This window comes from Fusarium musae, chromosome 3 (genome assembly GCF_019915245.1).
Source record: "Fusarium musae strain F31 chromosome 3, whole genome shotgun sequence".
NCBI lineage: Eukaryota > Fungi > Ascomycota > Sordariomycetes > Hypocreales > Nectriaceae > Fusarium > Fusarium musae.
Window position 1 is genome coordinate 333,231 of NC_058389.1, and position 15,800 is coordinate 349,030.

Sequence of the window (15,800 nt, forward strand, 5' to 3'; positions counted from 1 at the left end):
ACTGTAATTGAGGCCGTTTCACTTGCAGTGTCAAGTAAATACGTAAAATGTTAATACATATCCATGACGCCGTTGAGTACGGGCCCTCGGTCCAGCAGCAGATCTCCATTTACGTATTAGGCTTATCTACATACGGTACGATATTCCATTCCGCAGTTTTGATGCCCTGTAGCATCTCCAAACAAAAAGGCCCTTCTCCAACCTAACAAAGGTCCCCCCTCCCCGCAGAATGCGCCAAGAACAACAAAGGTTCCCCGAGCCATTGGCCAGCACACGGAGCACACCCACCGATTGGGTTTAGCGCGATGCTGATAGGTGCAATGCCGTTTTATTATTCATTCACATCGCGAGAGAGATTGATACCGGGGGCAGAAACCGCTGCGCTATCGGAGGGAGATGTCAGGAGATTTGGGAAGTATGAGCAATTGAAAGCGGGTTTGTGGATTGTGGTCTCGAATTAAATGATGCGCCGAGGGAGTGAATAGGTAAAGTGAGCATCTGGTGATTTGGAGGATGAGATGGTTAGTAAGTGAGGCAATGATATTGCGAGCGGCAGACAGTGGCAGGCGACTTGACCATTCACAGTCTAATGCAGAGTAACCGTAACCCCCCGATAACCATAACAACCATAAACCAACCATAAAACCTTTAACCTCATCCCCCTGTAGCACACACCTACACACTCATCAACATGTGGCGCGTATCACCCGTTCTCCCTCGGTGCCACCCGCTCTCTATCTGGGGGTGGAGCCTTGACCCTCTCTTCATGCACAAAAGTTCAAAGCACCACGATAAAATACTGCTCCCATTTTGGCAGCTCCCAAGTACAACCGCGCCCTTCTCATTCGTCGGATACCGCAGATAAGGGGTCCGCTTTCGAATCTGTGCTACTTTATTTGGCAATCGTCAAAAGATCGTTTGTCTCGCTTCCTCTTCTGGACGACGTTGCAAAAAGTCCCCCGATGTGCGGAATTGAATCGATTTGACTTGACTTGCAAAGATGGGATGGGATGGGATGGGAGCGGCGACTTGCTCAATCGGGGGGTTGTTTCAAAAGTGCCACCACTGAAATACACCTGCCAGCTTGTACGACGTAGCAGGAGAGATAAATAGATCGCTGCTCCCCAATTCTTCGCTTCTCGTTTCCAGTAGTACCAGCTCAAGTTTCTCTGACTCTTCAACTGATCGCCCATCATGGTCGCCGAAACAGTCGTCCCCGAGCGTTTGCCCGAGGATTCCCTCCAGCCTCGCTACGATGAGACCGCGCAGCCTCGATATGACGAGAAGGAGCCCCATTTCGACACGGACCTCAAGTCTGAGGCTGACAGCGAAGATGATCGTATCGTCGACCTGTTCTCTAGCTTTCCTCCCGCAAAGGGTGTTGAGCATGAGCCTAACCCTCTGACTGCGCGTGCGGTCATTGTCGGTATCATTCTTGGTTCGCTCGTCAACGCCTCCAACGTCTATCTCGGTATGCTCACCCTCACCCTCACCCTCACCCTCACCCTCACCCTCACCCTCACCCTCACCCTCACCATTGATCTCATAATACTAACGGATCACAGGCCTCAAGACTGGTTTCACCTTCCCCGCTACCATGTTCGGCGCCATCTTCGGCTACGGCTTCATCCTCATGCTCACAAAGTCCCTCCCTCACGTCCCCATCCTCGGCGGCAAATTCGGCCCCCAAGAGAACTCCATCATCCAGGCCGCTGCCACCGGCGCCGGCGGCATGTCCGGTGTCTTCGTCGCCGGTCTCCCCGCCATGTACCGTCTCGACCTCCTCTCCGACGACCCCAAGAAGGACTTTGGCCGCATCCTCACCATCACCTTTGTCTGTGCCTTCTTCGGCCTCTTCGCTGCTGTGCCCCTCCGACGATTCTTCATCATCAATGTCGCGAGGGAGCTTAACCTCGTGTTCCCTACGCCTACTGCTACTGCTATGACTATCCGCTCCATGCACGCTGTTGGTTCTGGTGCGGCTGATGCGCTGCGAAAGATCAAGGCGCTGGGTATTGCTTTCATTATTGCTCTGCTCATCATCTGTGTTGGACAGTATGCCGACGGTATTCTTCACAACTGGCACATCTTCACCTGGTTCTACGTCTGGTCTGGATACACTGCCAGTGGTCTTCTTGAGCCTGAGAACTGGGGTTGGTACATCCAGCTCACTCCCGCCTTCTTCGGCTCCGGTATCCTCGTCGGTCTCAACGCTGCTGTCTCTTGGTGGGGTGGTACCGTCGTCGCCTGGGGTCTCATCGGTCCTCTTCTCGTCCACTACGGCGAGTGCATTGGTATCGCCGTCGGTGAGGGTAAGTGGGAAGGCATCACTCGATTCAGCGTCATGACTGGAGTCGATGACCCCGACTACGTTCCCTCTCCCCGATACTGGATGCTCTGGCCCGGTGTCATGGTCCTCATGGTCTACTCTCTCATTGAGTTCTTCCTCCACGGAAAGGTCGTCTGGGATGGTATCAAGTTTGCCGTCCACGAGTCTGCTCGCTCCATCAACAACAGACTCCAGGCTCGCGGTCATAGCAACGCTTGGTTCGCTAGGCAGGCTGCCAAGGCTGATGCCGACGGTGGTGTCGAGGACTTTGCTTCCGCTCAGGACCAGGTCCCTACCTGGGTCTGGGTCGCCGGTACCCTCGCTGCTCTCGTTCTCGCCATGGTCGTCAGTGAGGTCCAGTTCCACATGAACGCTGGTCTTGCCCTCCTCGCCTGTATCCTCGGTGTCATCTTCGCCTTCATGTCCATCTATGGTGGCGCCGTCACTGACTGTGCTCCTCTCACTGCTTCCGCCAAGGCTTCCCAGCTTGTCTACGGTGGTATCACCAAGAACCACTTCGCCATCAAGGACGCCCAGCGAATCAACCTTGTCGCCGGTAACATTGCTTCCGGTACCGCTGATGTCGCCAACTCTCTTGTCAGCGACTTCCGAGTTGGTTTCCTCCTCAAGACTCCCCCCAAGCTGCAGTTCTACGCCCAGGCCATGGGTACTGTCGTCTCCGTCTTCCTTGCCCCCGGTATCTTCGTCCTCTTCATGTCTGCATACCCTTGCGTCTACCGACCCAGCGATGACCCCGCTGATATCTGCCCCTTCGCCGCTCCCTCCGTCGCTGCCTGGCAAGCTGTCGCTACCGCTGTCACCATGCCCAGCATCCCTATCCCCAAGTCCTCCGCCTACTTCTCCATTGCCATGGGTATCCTTTGCGCTGTCCAGGCTATCGTCAAGCACTTTTGGCTCGTCGGTTCCCGCGAGAAGTACCGTGATTGGCTCCCCAACTGGATGTCCGTTGGTGTCGCCTGGGTTCTCGGCCCCGACTCCGGATATGCCAACGCCATTCTCTGTAAGTCATTTTGGTATCATTTTACGAGTTACAACTAACAGATTACGCAGTTGGCTCTATTACAGCGTGGTGGTGGCGCAAATGGTTCAACAACCATTTTGAAATGTATGCTTTCGCGATCGCTGCTGGTTTGATCGCCGGAGAAGGATTCGGTGGTGTTATCAACGCCGCTCTCGAGCTCGGAAAGGTCAGCGGTTCTTTCAAGGGAACTGAGATTGCTCTGCCCGGTGCTGAGTGGTAATTACTCGAATAGTTAATGCGTCATGAGAGTTTGTTGAGCGTTTGGCGGAGGTTGTTACAACGATCAAATAGCTGGCTTTGCCATATGAATATACCCACTTGATCTTCAAATTACATGGAGTGCTTCATTCTGCGATACTAGCTGATGCAGATCAGCAGTCACTAATTCATTATGATCTTAGAAGGTAGAAAGCAAACCGTTTTGCTTTACTGTCTTATTTGCACTTTCACGTGAACCTACAGGCTCTCGCTACATGCTAGAATCAGGTCAGTCCACACCACAGAACACAGGTGATTTATGAGTAGGTGACCTCTGAGACAGATTAGAGAGCCCGTAAGCCCCAGAGGCATGAAAAAAGCGGCGTTGATGGCACCTCCGAATCCTTCTCCGGCGATCGAGCCAGCAGCGATCGCGAAAGCATACATTTCAAAATGAACATGTCTATGCTCAAAGATGAAGTGACCCAACCAACTAGTCTAAAAATCTTGTGAGCTTGGGCCCGCAAACGGGCCGCGTAAGTGTCAATCACCAGGACAAACACCAACGTGAGGACAAACAAGCTTGTTAGGCAGGGCAGGCAGTCAACGGGGTGAATGGCTACATTTCACCTATAAATTTTGATCTAGATTCCATAGACCTACTTAGACCTTTCAACTTATCCGGCCATGTGCTTCATCTTTGACGGCCATGTGGCTGACCGACCTGCTCCAGTTCACACATATACTAGACTATCCTAAATTATCCTAGACTATTATAAACTTGCCTAAGGTTAAAACCAGACGCTCTCTCACCCCAAAAGTTGGCCCGCGCTCATCGCGTACCTCGCAGGTCTCACCATTTCCACCGGGTCACAAACTCAAGCACGATACAGAAGGAGACGAACTCGAGTTTCAGAACTTCATTGACCGATATGTGCAGATTTCCAAGCCCGCGGCGTCGAGGGGAATGCCTTATCGTTCTGAAAGCCGACGCCAAACGACCTTTCAAAAGCTTATAAAGAAGACGAAGAGATGACCGAACGGGTAGCGAAGCTTTGTGCCAGGCCAGCTTTGACCCCGTTACTCACAAGCGCGAGGACTCCAGGGTGTTGTCGAACAAGAAACAGATATCTCTAATGGCCTTTGTTGTTGCCCGTGCTATTCAGAACCTCCTTTTTGCTCCCACGGATCGGGACAAAGAGTGCGTTACTCTCGCGACAGCAAGTACGTCCCCTAATTTCCAGCCTCCCCGGAATTTGGTGGCGGTACTGAAACGCAAGTCGCGAGTGTGTTTTCCATGCAAGATCTTCGCCGTGCCATTTTGGTCTTCTACTTCCTCATCTGCCGTCGATCGGCGCGTACGGCTTGGATAACGCGACCATCATCGACCAAGGGCGAGCCGAGATTTGCCGGCTACTTCAATGATCTGGCGGCGGCGATTAGTCTAAAGAGGCTCCGGAGGTTGGCAACACGGTCTTGGAAGTTTCCCGCGAGGTGTATGCAAAATAACAAGCCAGTGTGAGCAAGACAGCGCTCGAGCGAAGAGTAACCAACATCGAATGGCAGAAGAGGTTTCGGGAGCAACAGAAGGAGAACGGCAGGGACATCCACCTGTTAAGTGATGATCAAGTCCCCTCAAATCCCGACGCCCTGCCCGAAGTTACCGGAAATCACCATGTTGATGTTTGCGCTGCATTGTTCAGTCCCCCCAGCCAAAACTCACCATCAAGGCAAGAATTTCTGAGGTCAAGGTCGTGAATATGGAGCCTTTATCCAAAGCCAACTTCAAAGCTGTTATTGGTGTTCTAAACTCTGCACATCGGAAGCAGGACTTTGACACCAAGTTGGCACAGATTCAGAGGACGATTACTCATGCCGGCAGGTTCCTTCCAGACAGCGAAATCAACGATTTCAACAGAAGCCAGGAGGAGTCTGAAATCATCACTGAGTTTCGGTTTGCAAACCCCGATAAAGAAGCAGAGTTAATAAAGCTCAGTCGTCGGCAGTACGCTGTGGGTAGTGTGTTATCCTCGCTTCAGCAAGAACCGACTAAAGAAGAACGCTATAACATGGAAATGGAGACTCGAGACGAATCGGATGTCAGGTTCTGACCATCCCTTATTCTTAGACCAGTCAATTCGATCTGTCAGACCGAAAGAGGGCCATGAACATTTTCAAATCTCAAGATCTTTGTCTACTACAGCACGCCTAGCGAATTCCCGGAGTGGAAAGCAAATGGTTGATAACAACAAATTTATTAGTTTGTTGAATCAATTCCTGATCGTGCCCATGATCCAAAGGTATTTGAAACACTCCTGCTTTGGAGTTATGAATCTGACATGCTCAACACAATGATCGCGTCGTCCTTATTTCAACCTACCCAACATGGTCCAGCCGCGCGGTTCTGAAGCGAGAGCGACTATTTGCCTTCAAGGCTGGCAAAGCCCCCGAATCGGTCATGAAACAACAAATGAAGGCTAGAGACAGTTCTGAAACCCAGGATGAGGATGTCGAGGATGTCGAGGATGTCGAGGATGTCGAGGATGTCGAGGATGTCGAGGATGTCGAGGATGTCGAGGATGTCGAGGATGTCGAGGATGTCGAGGATGTCGAGGATGTCGAGGATGAGCAGGAGGAGGAGCTTGTACGATGAGAGTTATGATACTTATGCAGAGGGCACCGAATTAGGCACCGAGAAGAACACAACTCATGGGATTTTCACTGAAGCTCTTGTCAGAGTTTCCCTAGTTTGCCCAACTTGAGGAAGTTTTCAGGAAGTCCAACGGCAGCTGTCGTCTTTGGATGGTTAACCCTGTCGTCTTCGGCGCCGCTGGTGGTACTCTTAACTAGGGGACAAATGATGGCCATCTTGTTGTACGACTGATTTTTAAGAAGCTTCAAGTTCGCCGTATCATGAGAACACCACTGCAATTGTCGGATGGAAAAGTGTCCTACCCTGCTCAGCATCTGCTTCCGTCCATGATTGTACTTGAAGAAGTATCACACGACGAGACGAAAGGGGCTGCTGACGCGGTTCGATCGATGGGACAGATCCAAGTACAGAAGTTTTTCAATCAGAAGAAGGATTCCGAGATTGAAGATATGCATAGAAGTAGCAACTCTCAGGCTATCAATGGCCACGTCAAGGATCTTCCAAAGCTGAACTTTGGAGAGCACAGAAAAGGCGTCCTTACTTCATTTGATTAGTGCAACTACAAGATCTTGTACACAGACAACCCGGTCATGTTTGGGCCGGAAGATGCTGTCAACAAGCGCATTGAGGACTTAGGAGATCCCAACACGGTGCGGACAAATTCGCAGATGGAACGAGAGAATAAGAAGCAGGCGGTGAAATCGCCACCGGTGGCCAGTGTCGATAAGGTTGAAGAACCTCTTCGCAACGACATCTTTGGGCTCAGCTTCTTCTTTCATCAGACAAACAGCGACCCATCCTTTCTTTCACCGGGCGACCGTAGCTCCTATATCCACTGGCTCTGCTACATGGGTGCTGGTGTTAACATGTACTACCTGCTGTTGCACGTGCGTTTTTATGAACTGGCCTATGAACGCCAAAGGCATGCTTCAAATTATCTATCGCTTTATCCAAACCAACCACCTCAAGACTGTCAAGTTCCGCCTGTTGAAGTTGAAGTTGAAGAACAGTTAATACGACAACATCGAACGTATTTGCGTTGCGAAGTGGGTAATAAACTGTCTGCATAAGTGATGCTTCCTGACTGGATGACTGATGCAATCCGTGAGATTTGTATCTTTGGGCTTATCAAGACATCCGGGCATCAGCCTTTCAACCGCTACTTCTAAGTTGTTGAGCGAGATGTCAGCGGGCACGGCATGGAGTATCACATAGGCCTTCGACACGTTTTCTCCGTCGTTGCCAAGTTGCTGCTGGATGATCCTGAGAATCGGATTCAGGATTGGTGAACAGAGAACGTTGACTGGATCGTCGACGGCTGCCGCGAGGTCACGTCCACCTTTGAACCTCCGGACGAGATCGAGGGCCAGGAACAGGAGGAATTAGAGCAGGCCGAGATCGATGTGCCCTTTTCTGATGCAGCTGCGCCCGGTAGGGGCTTGAAGCGCAAAGCGAGGGACGATGCCCGTGGTGAAGGTACTATTGAAAAACAGGTGATAAATAGGCTGGGTAATGGCTGGAAGGACTGGAGGCAGAGGCATATGGAAATGATGGAATTCTGGTATAGGGTCTTTCTATGTGAATGACTGTTTATCACAAGCCGTGCATGATAACGTTTGCCTGCTTGTGATAATGATCTGGATATATATTTTGCTAAGCTAAATACCGAGTTTGACTCCAATTACCGCTTTCACGAGTGGTCAGATATCTCCCTCTCTATCCATTTACAGCAATTTTCTTCCTTCTACCCAAACAAGCATCAATTTTACGAGCTTGAACCATTAATCTGATTTCCTACCCTGCTCTTGAGAGTCTGTCGCTTGCCAACTTCGAACGGCCGACATGTTCTCTACTACCAGCGCCTCCTGAGTCCTTCACCTCCTCCTCTACAGAAGCTCCAGGCTCATCATTGAAAGACGGCTACAGTGCTGTATCCACCGGAACATCCTTTCCAGTCCATCCTGCTTTTTGAGATATCGCGACCCCCATCAATGTCAAACAACTTTTAACGCTTTACGTAGAGGTTCCCGACCCTCGACCATACTGCAGCAGCATCGTTCTCAATTAAGGGACAAGGTAGAACATTACAAACTCGACGGCCCTAACGATATCCTAAACCGTGAAAGTATTTAGACCAGTTTAGTGGAGCTTTAGAATAACCTAGTCAGATATTTTCTTGCTTCCCAAGAGTCATAGGATCGAGAGACTTTTCCTGCGAACAACGTTAATGTTTGTTAGCACACTTGCAAGTCAATGTTTTCCTCTCATCACCCTTGATGCTAATGATATGAACCTATGTCTTACTGAAATAACTACCCCTGGAGCCGCAGTAAGTATCGGATAAATAGTCAGGCCTTCGTTGATGTTTCAGATTTCTCCTGTACCGCTTCCGGCTCATGTTCTCCTTTGATCTGCAAGGGCTGCCCGATGATAGCCTCAAAGTTCTAGTAGTTGTGTTAGAGAATGAAGAAGACCCTTGTATGGATTTTGGGGTTGACTTACAGGGCCTTCAAAGGCGTTGCCATAGACCATCCAGTACAGGGCAAGAAGTAGGTAGAAAACTCCGACAACAGCAGAAACGTAGTCTATCTAAGTTAGTAAACCACTAGGTACCAAGGACAGATATACTTACTCATAGTATTAGCTGACACGGGGAGGGCTGTCGGAAAACAGAAGAACTGTGAAGAGTCAGTTAGGAAATCAAAGGGTCAAGGTATCTTGTACTTACGATGGTGATGACAACGACAAAAACACTTGCAATGATGTTGACAGCAGCGCCAGTCCTCAGACCCATCCTGGCTGGTGTCTTCCGTGTCTGGTACTCCTTGAGAATACTTCGACCCCTGACCAACAAGGCAATGACAGGGCCAGCATAAGAGACGTTGAGGAAGATAGTGCACGAAGCAATGTAAGCACTGAAAGCCACAGCAGGACCAAGATACAAAAGCCCAAAGAGGACATTGAAGATGAAACACAAGGTGATCGTGCGGACGGGGACATCGAGCTTTGGTTCAATGCGTGCGAAGTAGTTGTGGCATATGATACCCTTGTCTCTAGCCATGGCGTATAGAAGTCGACTTGCACTGGTGATACTGGCTGATGTGCCGTTGATGAAACAGACGCTTAGCATCAGGGCCAAGATGGTTGCTGCGGCTCGACTCTTTGTGCTCTGGAGGAAGAGTTCGACGATGGGCATTCCAGTATTGGATGCGAGGATTGTTGCGGGGTCGGTGAGGCAGAAGAGGATGACGAGGATGAAGAGGAAGCCACTGACAAAGTAAGCAAGAGTCATGGAGTAGCAGGGATAGGACAGCTTACGTGACACCACCAATGACTATAGCCAACATCATAGCTCGAGGTGCATCCCTCGAAGGGTTGGGCATCTCCTCAGTTAGATGCAAGACAACATCAAACCCAATGAGCGACAGAGCAGACTGGAGTAAACCAAGGATCCAAGCGACACCATCAGACCAGCCAGTCTCGTTACTAAACTCGGTAAAGACTTGACGAGCATCTGTCTTTGGCGACACGGAAAGGAGGATGATGCTCATGATAACGACCGAGAGAACGGACCAATATACTATCGACTTCGTCAGTTAGTGGGACAAGATATGCTGGCAGGGCGCTTACGAGCCATGTCATTCCAACGACCGAGGATCTTGTTACCCCATACGTTGCCGACGGTTCCGAATGTAAGGATAGCGAGGAAGAAGAGATATGTCTTCCATTGTGTTGCCTCGTATGCGTTATTCGAAGCGACGACAGCTGCGGCGGAGACGAGTTGAGCTGGGTAGCACCAGTTAGTAATTGGTTTAATGATGTCCGTCTGGGATATTTCACCAGCAAAGAAAGCTTGAGTTGTCACAACAGTCAACCAACCAGCAATATTGGTCCATCCAATAAAGAAACTCTATCAAGCGTTAGTCTTTGTTCAAGAGTTAGCAAGTTCAGCATACCATAGGCTTTTTCCACTTTGGCGTACAAAGAGCGTACATAAAGTGATATTGTCCACCTAAAAGCAATCAATCATTGTTCTAGGAGCATATCCAAGTCCTCTTACCAGCAGTTGGCCAAAGAGCAGCCATCTCTCCCAGACTAGCAGCAAGAGCCAAATTGCAAAGAACACAAACAATAAAGCCATAGATAAACGACACCGAGCCCCCAGAAGGGAGAATGTACGCCATGGTACCAGCGAGTGCAATCCATGTACTGACGAGGGGTTAGCCATTGCGAAGGAACAAAAACAGGGTATGACGAACTTGAGAATGGCAAAGGCCATAGCAACCATTGTCAATGTCGAGAGACGCTGCTGCAAAGCGCCCTCCTGCGTTGAAGAAGTCATCTTGGGCTGTGTATCGAAATTTTGCTATGGTGAAGTAGTTTTCTCGTTGCAGTTTCAGGAGGAGAAAACGCTTGACTCATATACTTGTTGCCAAAGGTCACACGGCTGAGCCACTTGCGTTGATAAGACCTATCAGGGAAAGGGGGCCACAGTCGCACAAATCTCCAACAACACGTCAATCTACACTGCCCTCGTTAACAATGTTATCATACCAGACAGTTCCCAATCTGCCGAGATATCCTGATAAGCCAAGCAATTACCCCAGGTTTTGCGATATCAGTGCATCTCCACTGAATATACCGAATGCGGCAGATTTACGAGAAGAATGATGCATGTCATTGGTCTCGTTGAGGCCAAGGAATCGGCTTGCTAGTGCCAACCTTGATGCTGGGTCCCAGCGGATTGCGGGGGAGATCTAGATTGTCTGGGTTCTCTCGCGAAATTACCGGATGCGGTAATTCGCGTCAGAGATAGCTGATATCGCGATGGGGCGAGATATTCTTCTCGTGAGGTTCTGGACTAGATAGAGGATCTTGGTTATCTTCTCGAGAAATTACCGTTTGAGGAAATGGGATGGGGACTTGGGGCGAGGATGAGAACACGGACCGAGGATAAAATGAGTAGCCGTCCTCGACGATACTTCTGGTTGATTCTGCCTATCATTCTTGTTTTGTTTGCAAGCGTCTTGATCAATCGACTCGAGGGACGCGTAATTCAGTCTTTGTTATCAAGCTTGACCAAATACCTTCGCAATGTCTTCTCGAGATGGCTTCTCATGGACTGAGTCCCAAGGACTCAAGGCTGGTGTTCCATGCATTGGAGCTATAAACCCTCCCACCAATCTCTCAGACAAGAACACAAAGTTTGATGTGATTGTTGTTGGTGCGGGTTACTGTGGTCTGACTGCAGCTCGTGATGCAGCCGTTGCTGGTGAGTATCAAGACCTTCAAACTCTTGATACCTTGCTAACAAACGCCAGGCCTCAAAGTCTTGCTCATTGAAGCTCGTGATCGTATTGGAGGCCGGTCATGGAGCTCAAACATCGAGGGCTATCCATATGAAATGGGCGGTACCTGGGTATACTGGGGACAACCCAATGTCTGGCGTGAGATCTCCAGATACGGTATGCAAGATGAACTTGAGATATCATATGATTTCTCAAGAGGCGTCAACAAGTATCTTCTAGTGACACCTGAGGGAACTCAAAAGTTCACTCACGAGGAAGAGGTAAGTCTTAGTGTCTGTATAATCAGTCAAGAATCAAGACTAACAAACCCAGGATCAACTCATGCAAAGTGGTCTTGAGAAGCTCGTCAACATCGACGGTCAAGCCGGTCGAGACGCATTAGTCTTCCCCCACAGCGCGAATCTCGGCCCAACAGCCGCCAAATACGACCGCATGTCCATTGCAGACCGCCTGGCGGAGATCCAAAACGATCTCACCCCCAACGAGCGCATATGCCTAGAAGCCTTCGTTCTTCTCTGCAGCGGCGGCACCCTTGAGACCACCAGCTTCTACGAGTTCTTGCACTGGTGGGCTCTCAGCGGCTACACTTACCAAGGCTGCATTGAATATCTCGTCAAGTACAAGTTCAAGGGCGGCCAGTCAAGCTTCTCTATTCGTTTCTTCAAGGAGGCTTTGGCGAGTGGAAACTTGACGTACTCTTTTAGCACGCCTGTCGCTTCTGTGAAGAGCGGCCCTGCAGGCGTTGAGGTCACTGCAAGAAGTGGCCAGAAGTTCAGAGCGTTGAAGATGATTAGTGCTATGCCGCTAAACATTCTTAGCGATGTGCATTTCGATCCTCCTCTGATGCCTGGGAAGAAGGCAGCGGCGGATATTGGCCATGTCAACCAGTGCACCAAGGTTCATGCTGAGGTCTCTGATCGAGATCTTCGCTCGATGACCAGTATCAGCTATCCTGACAACAAGCTCTCATACGGCTTTGGAGATGGTACTACCCCGGCTGGTAACACTCACATCGTTGCATTTGGCGGTCAGCATAACCACTTCCATCCTGAGGAAGACATTGAAAAGACCAAGGCTGCTTTCCAGGGCTTTGCTCCAATGGATATCAAGCGCTTGGTCTTTCACAACTGGTCCAAGGATGAGTTTGCAAAGGGAGCTTGGTAAGTAAATCCCGTTCCTCTGATATGACAAAGCTAATAGTTATAGGTTCTTCTCTCGACCTGGTCTGCTGACCGATCATCTTGGCGACATGCGAGCCACGCAGGGCAACATCATCTTTGCCTGCTCTGATTGGGCTCTTGGATGGCGTAGCTTTATTGATGGAGCCATCGAAGAAGGAACACGAGCTGCTATGGCCGTGCGTTCGAGCCTTTCCGAGCGAAGCCATCTGTAGTCAGAACCAAGGAGCATCATGGTTCGTGTAGACTGTGTGTAAAAGTTGAGGCGCGCATTTTTCTGTTCATCAAATTGTTAGATGCATTGTACATACATTGTCGTTTATCTGAGTATTAGAGTATTCTCTGAGGAGACTTCGGCTAGCTTTAAATTATACAGCCTGGTAGCTAGTGGTCATCTAGAACTGAACATCCTAGGTGCCAGTAGTTGCTCTAGTTTAATTTCAAGCTCTCTCTGCCGGTTTAAGCTCTAAGCTATACGTCTCTACTGTAACAATACATCGAGATAAAAACTGAGACATTACACGATAATGACCAACTAATTGTTATAGTGTAAAGCAGATAAGAGGAAAATCTAGACGATGACTCTTTCGCCGGCCTTGGATCAGATAAGCTGGTGCCTTCAACCTTTTGGCAAAGAAAGGTTAGCCCAACACCACCCCTGGTAGTTAATCAACTTGACCCATTTGAGCAACTTCATCGGCTGCGAGGAGATCCCCGTAGACATCGTATACCACCATTTGCCCATTCCCAACCTTCTCATCCTCCTCCTTCCAGGCTTTTTTTCGCTTATCTCTCCAGCTTTGTATCTCATGCTTCCTATCTCTCGACATCCTCGGTCCGGGCAAGAGATCTTCGATATCAAAACCTGCCACTTGGAAGGTTTTAGCACCAAGCCGACCGAAATAGACATTCAAGTCTACCACGCTAGCAGTGTAATCTGGTAAGTGTTAGCTTCGCACCGTTTATTCGGGTGGTAGGGCGGGTGGGCTTACTATTAGGCAGCCTGTTCCCCGCAAAGTTGGTCGTGAACAAGAACACCGATAGCTCATGACTAAAATCGTCTTCGTGTGGAAGTCTTATGATGTCGTCATGGCGCTTCAAATTGTGACTGATCTCTTGGCGGAGATAGGTTTCCACGAATCGGTGGTGCCCCAGCCTAGATAGGAGAAGCTTAGTGCATCCGTCTGACGGGGGGTAGCATGGCGTCGGACAAAGCTCCAGAATCTCGGTGCTCATATTGACAAGATCTTGAATCTGTGTGAGGTTCTTTTCCCAGTTTTCAAACGTGAGCCGGAACAATGTAGTGTGGCCTCCATGAATATAATGTTCCAGAAGTCTGACCACGGGATATGTGTTTCGGCGCCTTTGCAAGCGACGTCGTATCCTCGCAACCATCAAAGCCAAAGGGATGAGCTCGTCATTATAGAATATCTCTCGGATGTAGGAAATATTGTGTCTGAGGAGCTTGTCTCGGTTTGCTTGGTAGCAAGCTCGTACTGACGGAGAAGCCCCGACGAGAGATGCTGCATCGCTCAGTGAGTCGAGTTGCTCAAATATGTGGAATTTGATCTCCGCTGGAAGCTCCTCAAAGCAATCCATTCTCTCTAATTGGGGCCCAGTGTCCTTTTGAAGGCAGAAGACCAGAAAGCTAAAAGCCAAGGATGTGGCGGTATCAAGAAGAAAGAGGGTGGAATCGCTCGAGGTGCGAATATTTTCAAGAATATAGGTGATGAACGGGGTTTGTTGAAGATTGAATAATGGCCTTGCAGTCTTGCTCGTAGTCTGAGGTTTGCTCAGCAGGACTTGAGTAATTGTGCCTGAGATAAATAAATTGCAGGAAGTGTCAAAGCACGGAGAACAGTTTCTTTTATAGAAGCATTTACAATATGGTTTGCCAAGCAGAAGTTAAACTGACGATACCTGCTAACAGAAAGTCAATATGCCATAGACCTTTGCGATTAGGGTACCCCGTTTGGCCACAAAGTATAATTGATAAAGACGTCTGGTCGACAGTTCTACGACTCAGTATTCGAATCAGCATGCTTGCACTCTTATCTATTAAGTTCTTACAACCACGGTTGCGAGTCTGTTTAATTTTCAGTATGTAATTGCACGCTTCTACGCTCAGCTTAATATTTCAGTCTTCTTTAGTTTGTGCAAAGGCTGCCAATATTTCATCAAAATGACTCAAGATGACAGACAAAAATTAAGGCCTTTCTTTTTATACATCAACTCTCGAGCTGCATAAGTGCATAAACTTAAATAATTCTTAAGTTTCTGATTTACTGTAAAGATTTAGTGGCTTAAAGAAAGTTTCTTCCTCCCGATGCTTTTTGCTTATGTATTTCGGATCAACCAATATTCGAGACTTCGCCTTGCTAACTTTCTTCCAGCCACACTCCCAAAATGATCTTGTGAGTGATATTTATTATTATTGTGGAGTAGTTATATCATGTAAACCGAGGGGAAACCTGACCTTCTATGCTTCAGAATCTCTCTAGCTCTAACCTCACCTAGCGCTACTGTCAGCTTAAAGTGAGAGAGCTGTATATGCTTTCTCGTTTGGTAGCAGATCGAGTAGACATCCTCATTCCGGCCTTCGCTTGCGACTGCAATTTCTCCGTGGTGGTTTTAAAAAACATATCGAGGATACATGCTTTCCGTGCACCGTCTCCAAGTTGTTTCAAGTAGAGGACAAGAGGAGAACCCTGAAGACAGACGTGGTCCAGAAACAGCTTGGTATCGTACTTTTGCCTTGATTTAAACCGGCATTCTCGCAGTCGCTGCATGACGAATTCCGGAGTCCCCCCTTGGCGTATGATGTCGTCCACTTGGTTACGCTCATCCCGTACATAGTTGATTTGCCAGTCGACGGACCATAGGATTCCATGGAGTATATCTTTAATCAAACATAGCATGTTGAGGCGTCCCATGCGGCGACCGTTGGTTGGTAGTGGCATGAGCTTGTAGAGATGAGATTCGAGTTCCTTGACGTGTTCGTTTTTCGCGAAGAGCTTATCTTCTCCGTGACATCCTAGTTGGCAATAAAGGTCGTAACGGAGGAAGTGATTGATGACAGTGCTCCGATATG

The 15,800-nt window shown here is 49.0% G+C and overlaps 6 protein-coding genes across 6 annotated transcripts; 4 read left to right on the forward strand and 2 right to left on the reverse strand.

Moving 5' to 3' along the window:
* Positions 1–1,194: 1,194 nt before the first annotated feature.
* On the forward strand, positions 1,195–3,591 carry J7337_003558 (uncharacterized protein; the record flags this gene model as incomplete). The annotated part of the gene is made up of 3 exons (XM_044821274.1): positions 1,195–1,471; positions 1,566–3,350; positions 3,401–3,591. 3 exons carry the CDS (start codon positions 1,195–1,197, stop codon positions 3,589–3,591), a joined length of 2,253 nt encoding a protein of 750 aa, XP_044682607.1.
* A 1,114-nt stretch (positions 3,592–4,705) lies between these two features.
* Positions 4,706–6,776, forward strand: J7337_003559 (uncharacterized protein; the record flags this gene model as incomplete). The annotated part of the gene is made up of 6 exons (XM_044821275.1): positions 4,706–4,793; positions 4,850–5,030; positions 5,087–5,252; positions 5,273–5,673; positions 5,964–6,213; positions 6,420–6,776. The coding sequence occupies 6 exons, from the start codon at positions 4,706–4,708 to the stop codon at positions 6,774–6,776; spliced, it is 1,443 nt and encodes a 480-aa protein (XP_044682608.1).
* Positions 6,777–6,812: 36 nt separating this feature from the next.
* On the forward strand, positions 6,813–7,808 carry J7337_003560 (uncharacterized protein; the record flags this gene model as incomplete). The annotated part of the gene is made up of 2 exons (XM_044821276.1): positions 6,813–7,080; positions 7,516–7,808. The coding sequence occupies 2 exons, from the start codon at positions 6,813–6,815 to the stop codon at positions 7,806–7,808; spliced, it is 561 nt and encodes a 186-aa protein (XP_044682609.1).
* A 762-nt stretch (positions 7,809–8,570) lies between these two features.
* J7337_003561 (uncharacterized protein) lies at positions 8,571–10,564 on the reverse strand (the record flags this gene model as incomplete). Its single annotated transcript, XM_044821277.1, has 8 exons — positions 8,571–8,666; positions 8,725–8,807; positions 8,855–8,900; positions 8,951–9,491; positions 9,541–9,802; positions 9,853–10,008; positions 10,283–10,431; positions 10,482–10,564. The coding sequence occupies 8 exons, from the start codon at positions 10,562–10,564 to the stop codon at positions 8,571–8,573; spliced, it is 1,416 nt and encodes a 471-aa protein (XP_044682610.1).
* Positions 10,565–11,316: 752 nt separating this feature from the next.
* On the forward strand, positions 11,317–12,924 carry J7337_003562 (uncharacterized protein; the record flags this gene model as incomplete). The annotated part of the gene is made up of 4 exons (XM_044821278.1): positions 11,317–11,494; positions 11,544–11,791; positions 11,844–12,691; positions 12,738–12,924. 4 exons carry the CDS (start codon positions 11,317–11,319, stop codon positions 12,922–12,924), a joined length of 1,461 nt encoding a protein of 486 aa, XP_044682611.1.
* Positions 12,925–13,374: 450 nt separating this feature from the next.
* Positions 13,375–14,308, reverse strand: J7337_003563 (uncharacterized protein; the record flags this gene model as incomplete). The annotated part of the gene is made up of 2 exons (XM_044821279.1): positions 13,375–13,646; positions 13,702–14,308. 2 exons carry the CDS (start codon positions 14,306–14,308, stop codon positions 13,375–13,377), a joined length of 879 nt encoding a protein of 292 aa, XP_044682612.1.
* Positions 14,309–15,800: the final 1,492 nt, after the last annotated feature.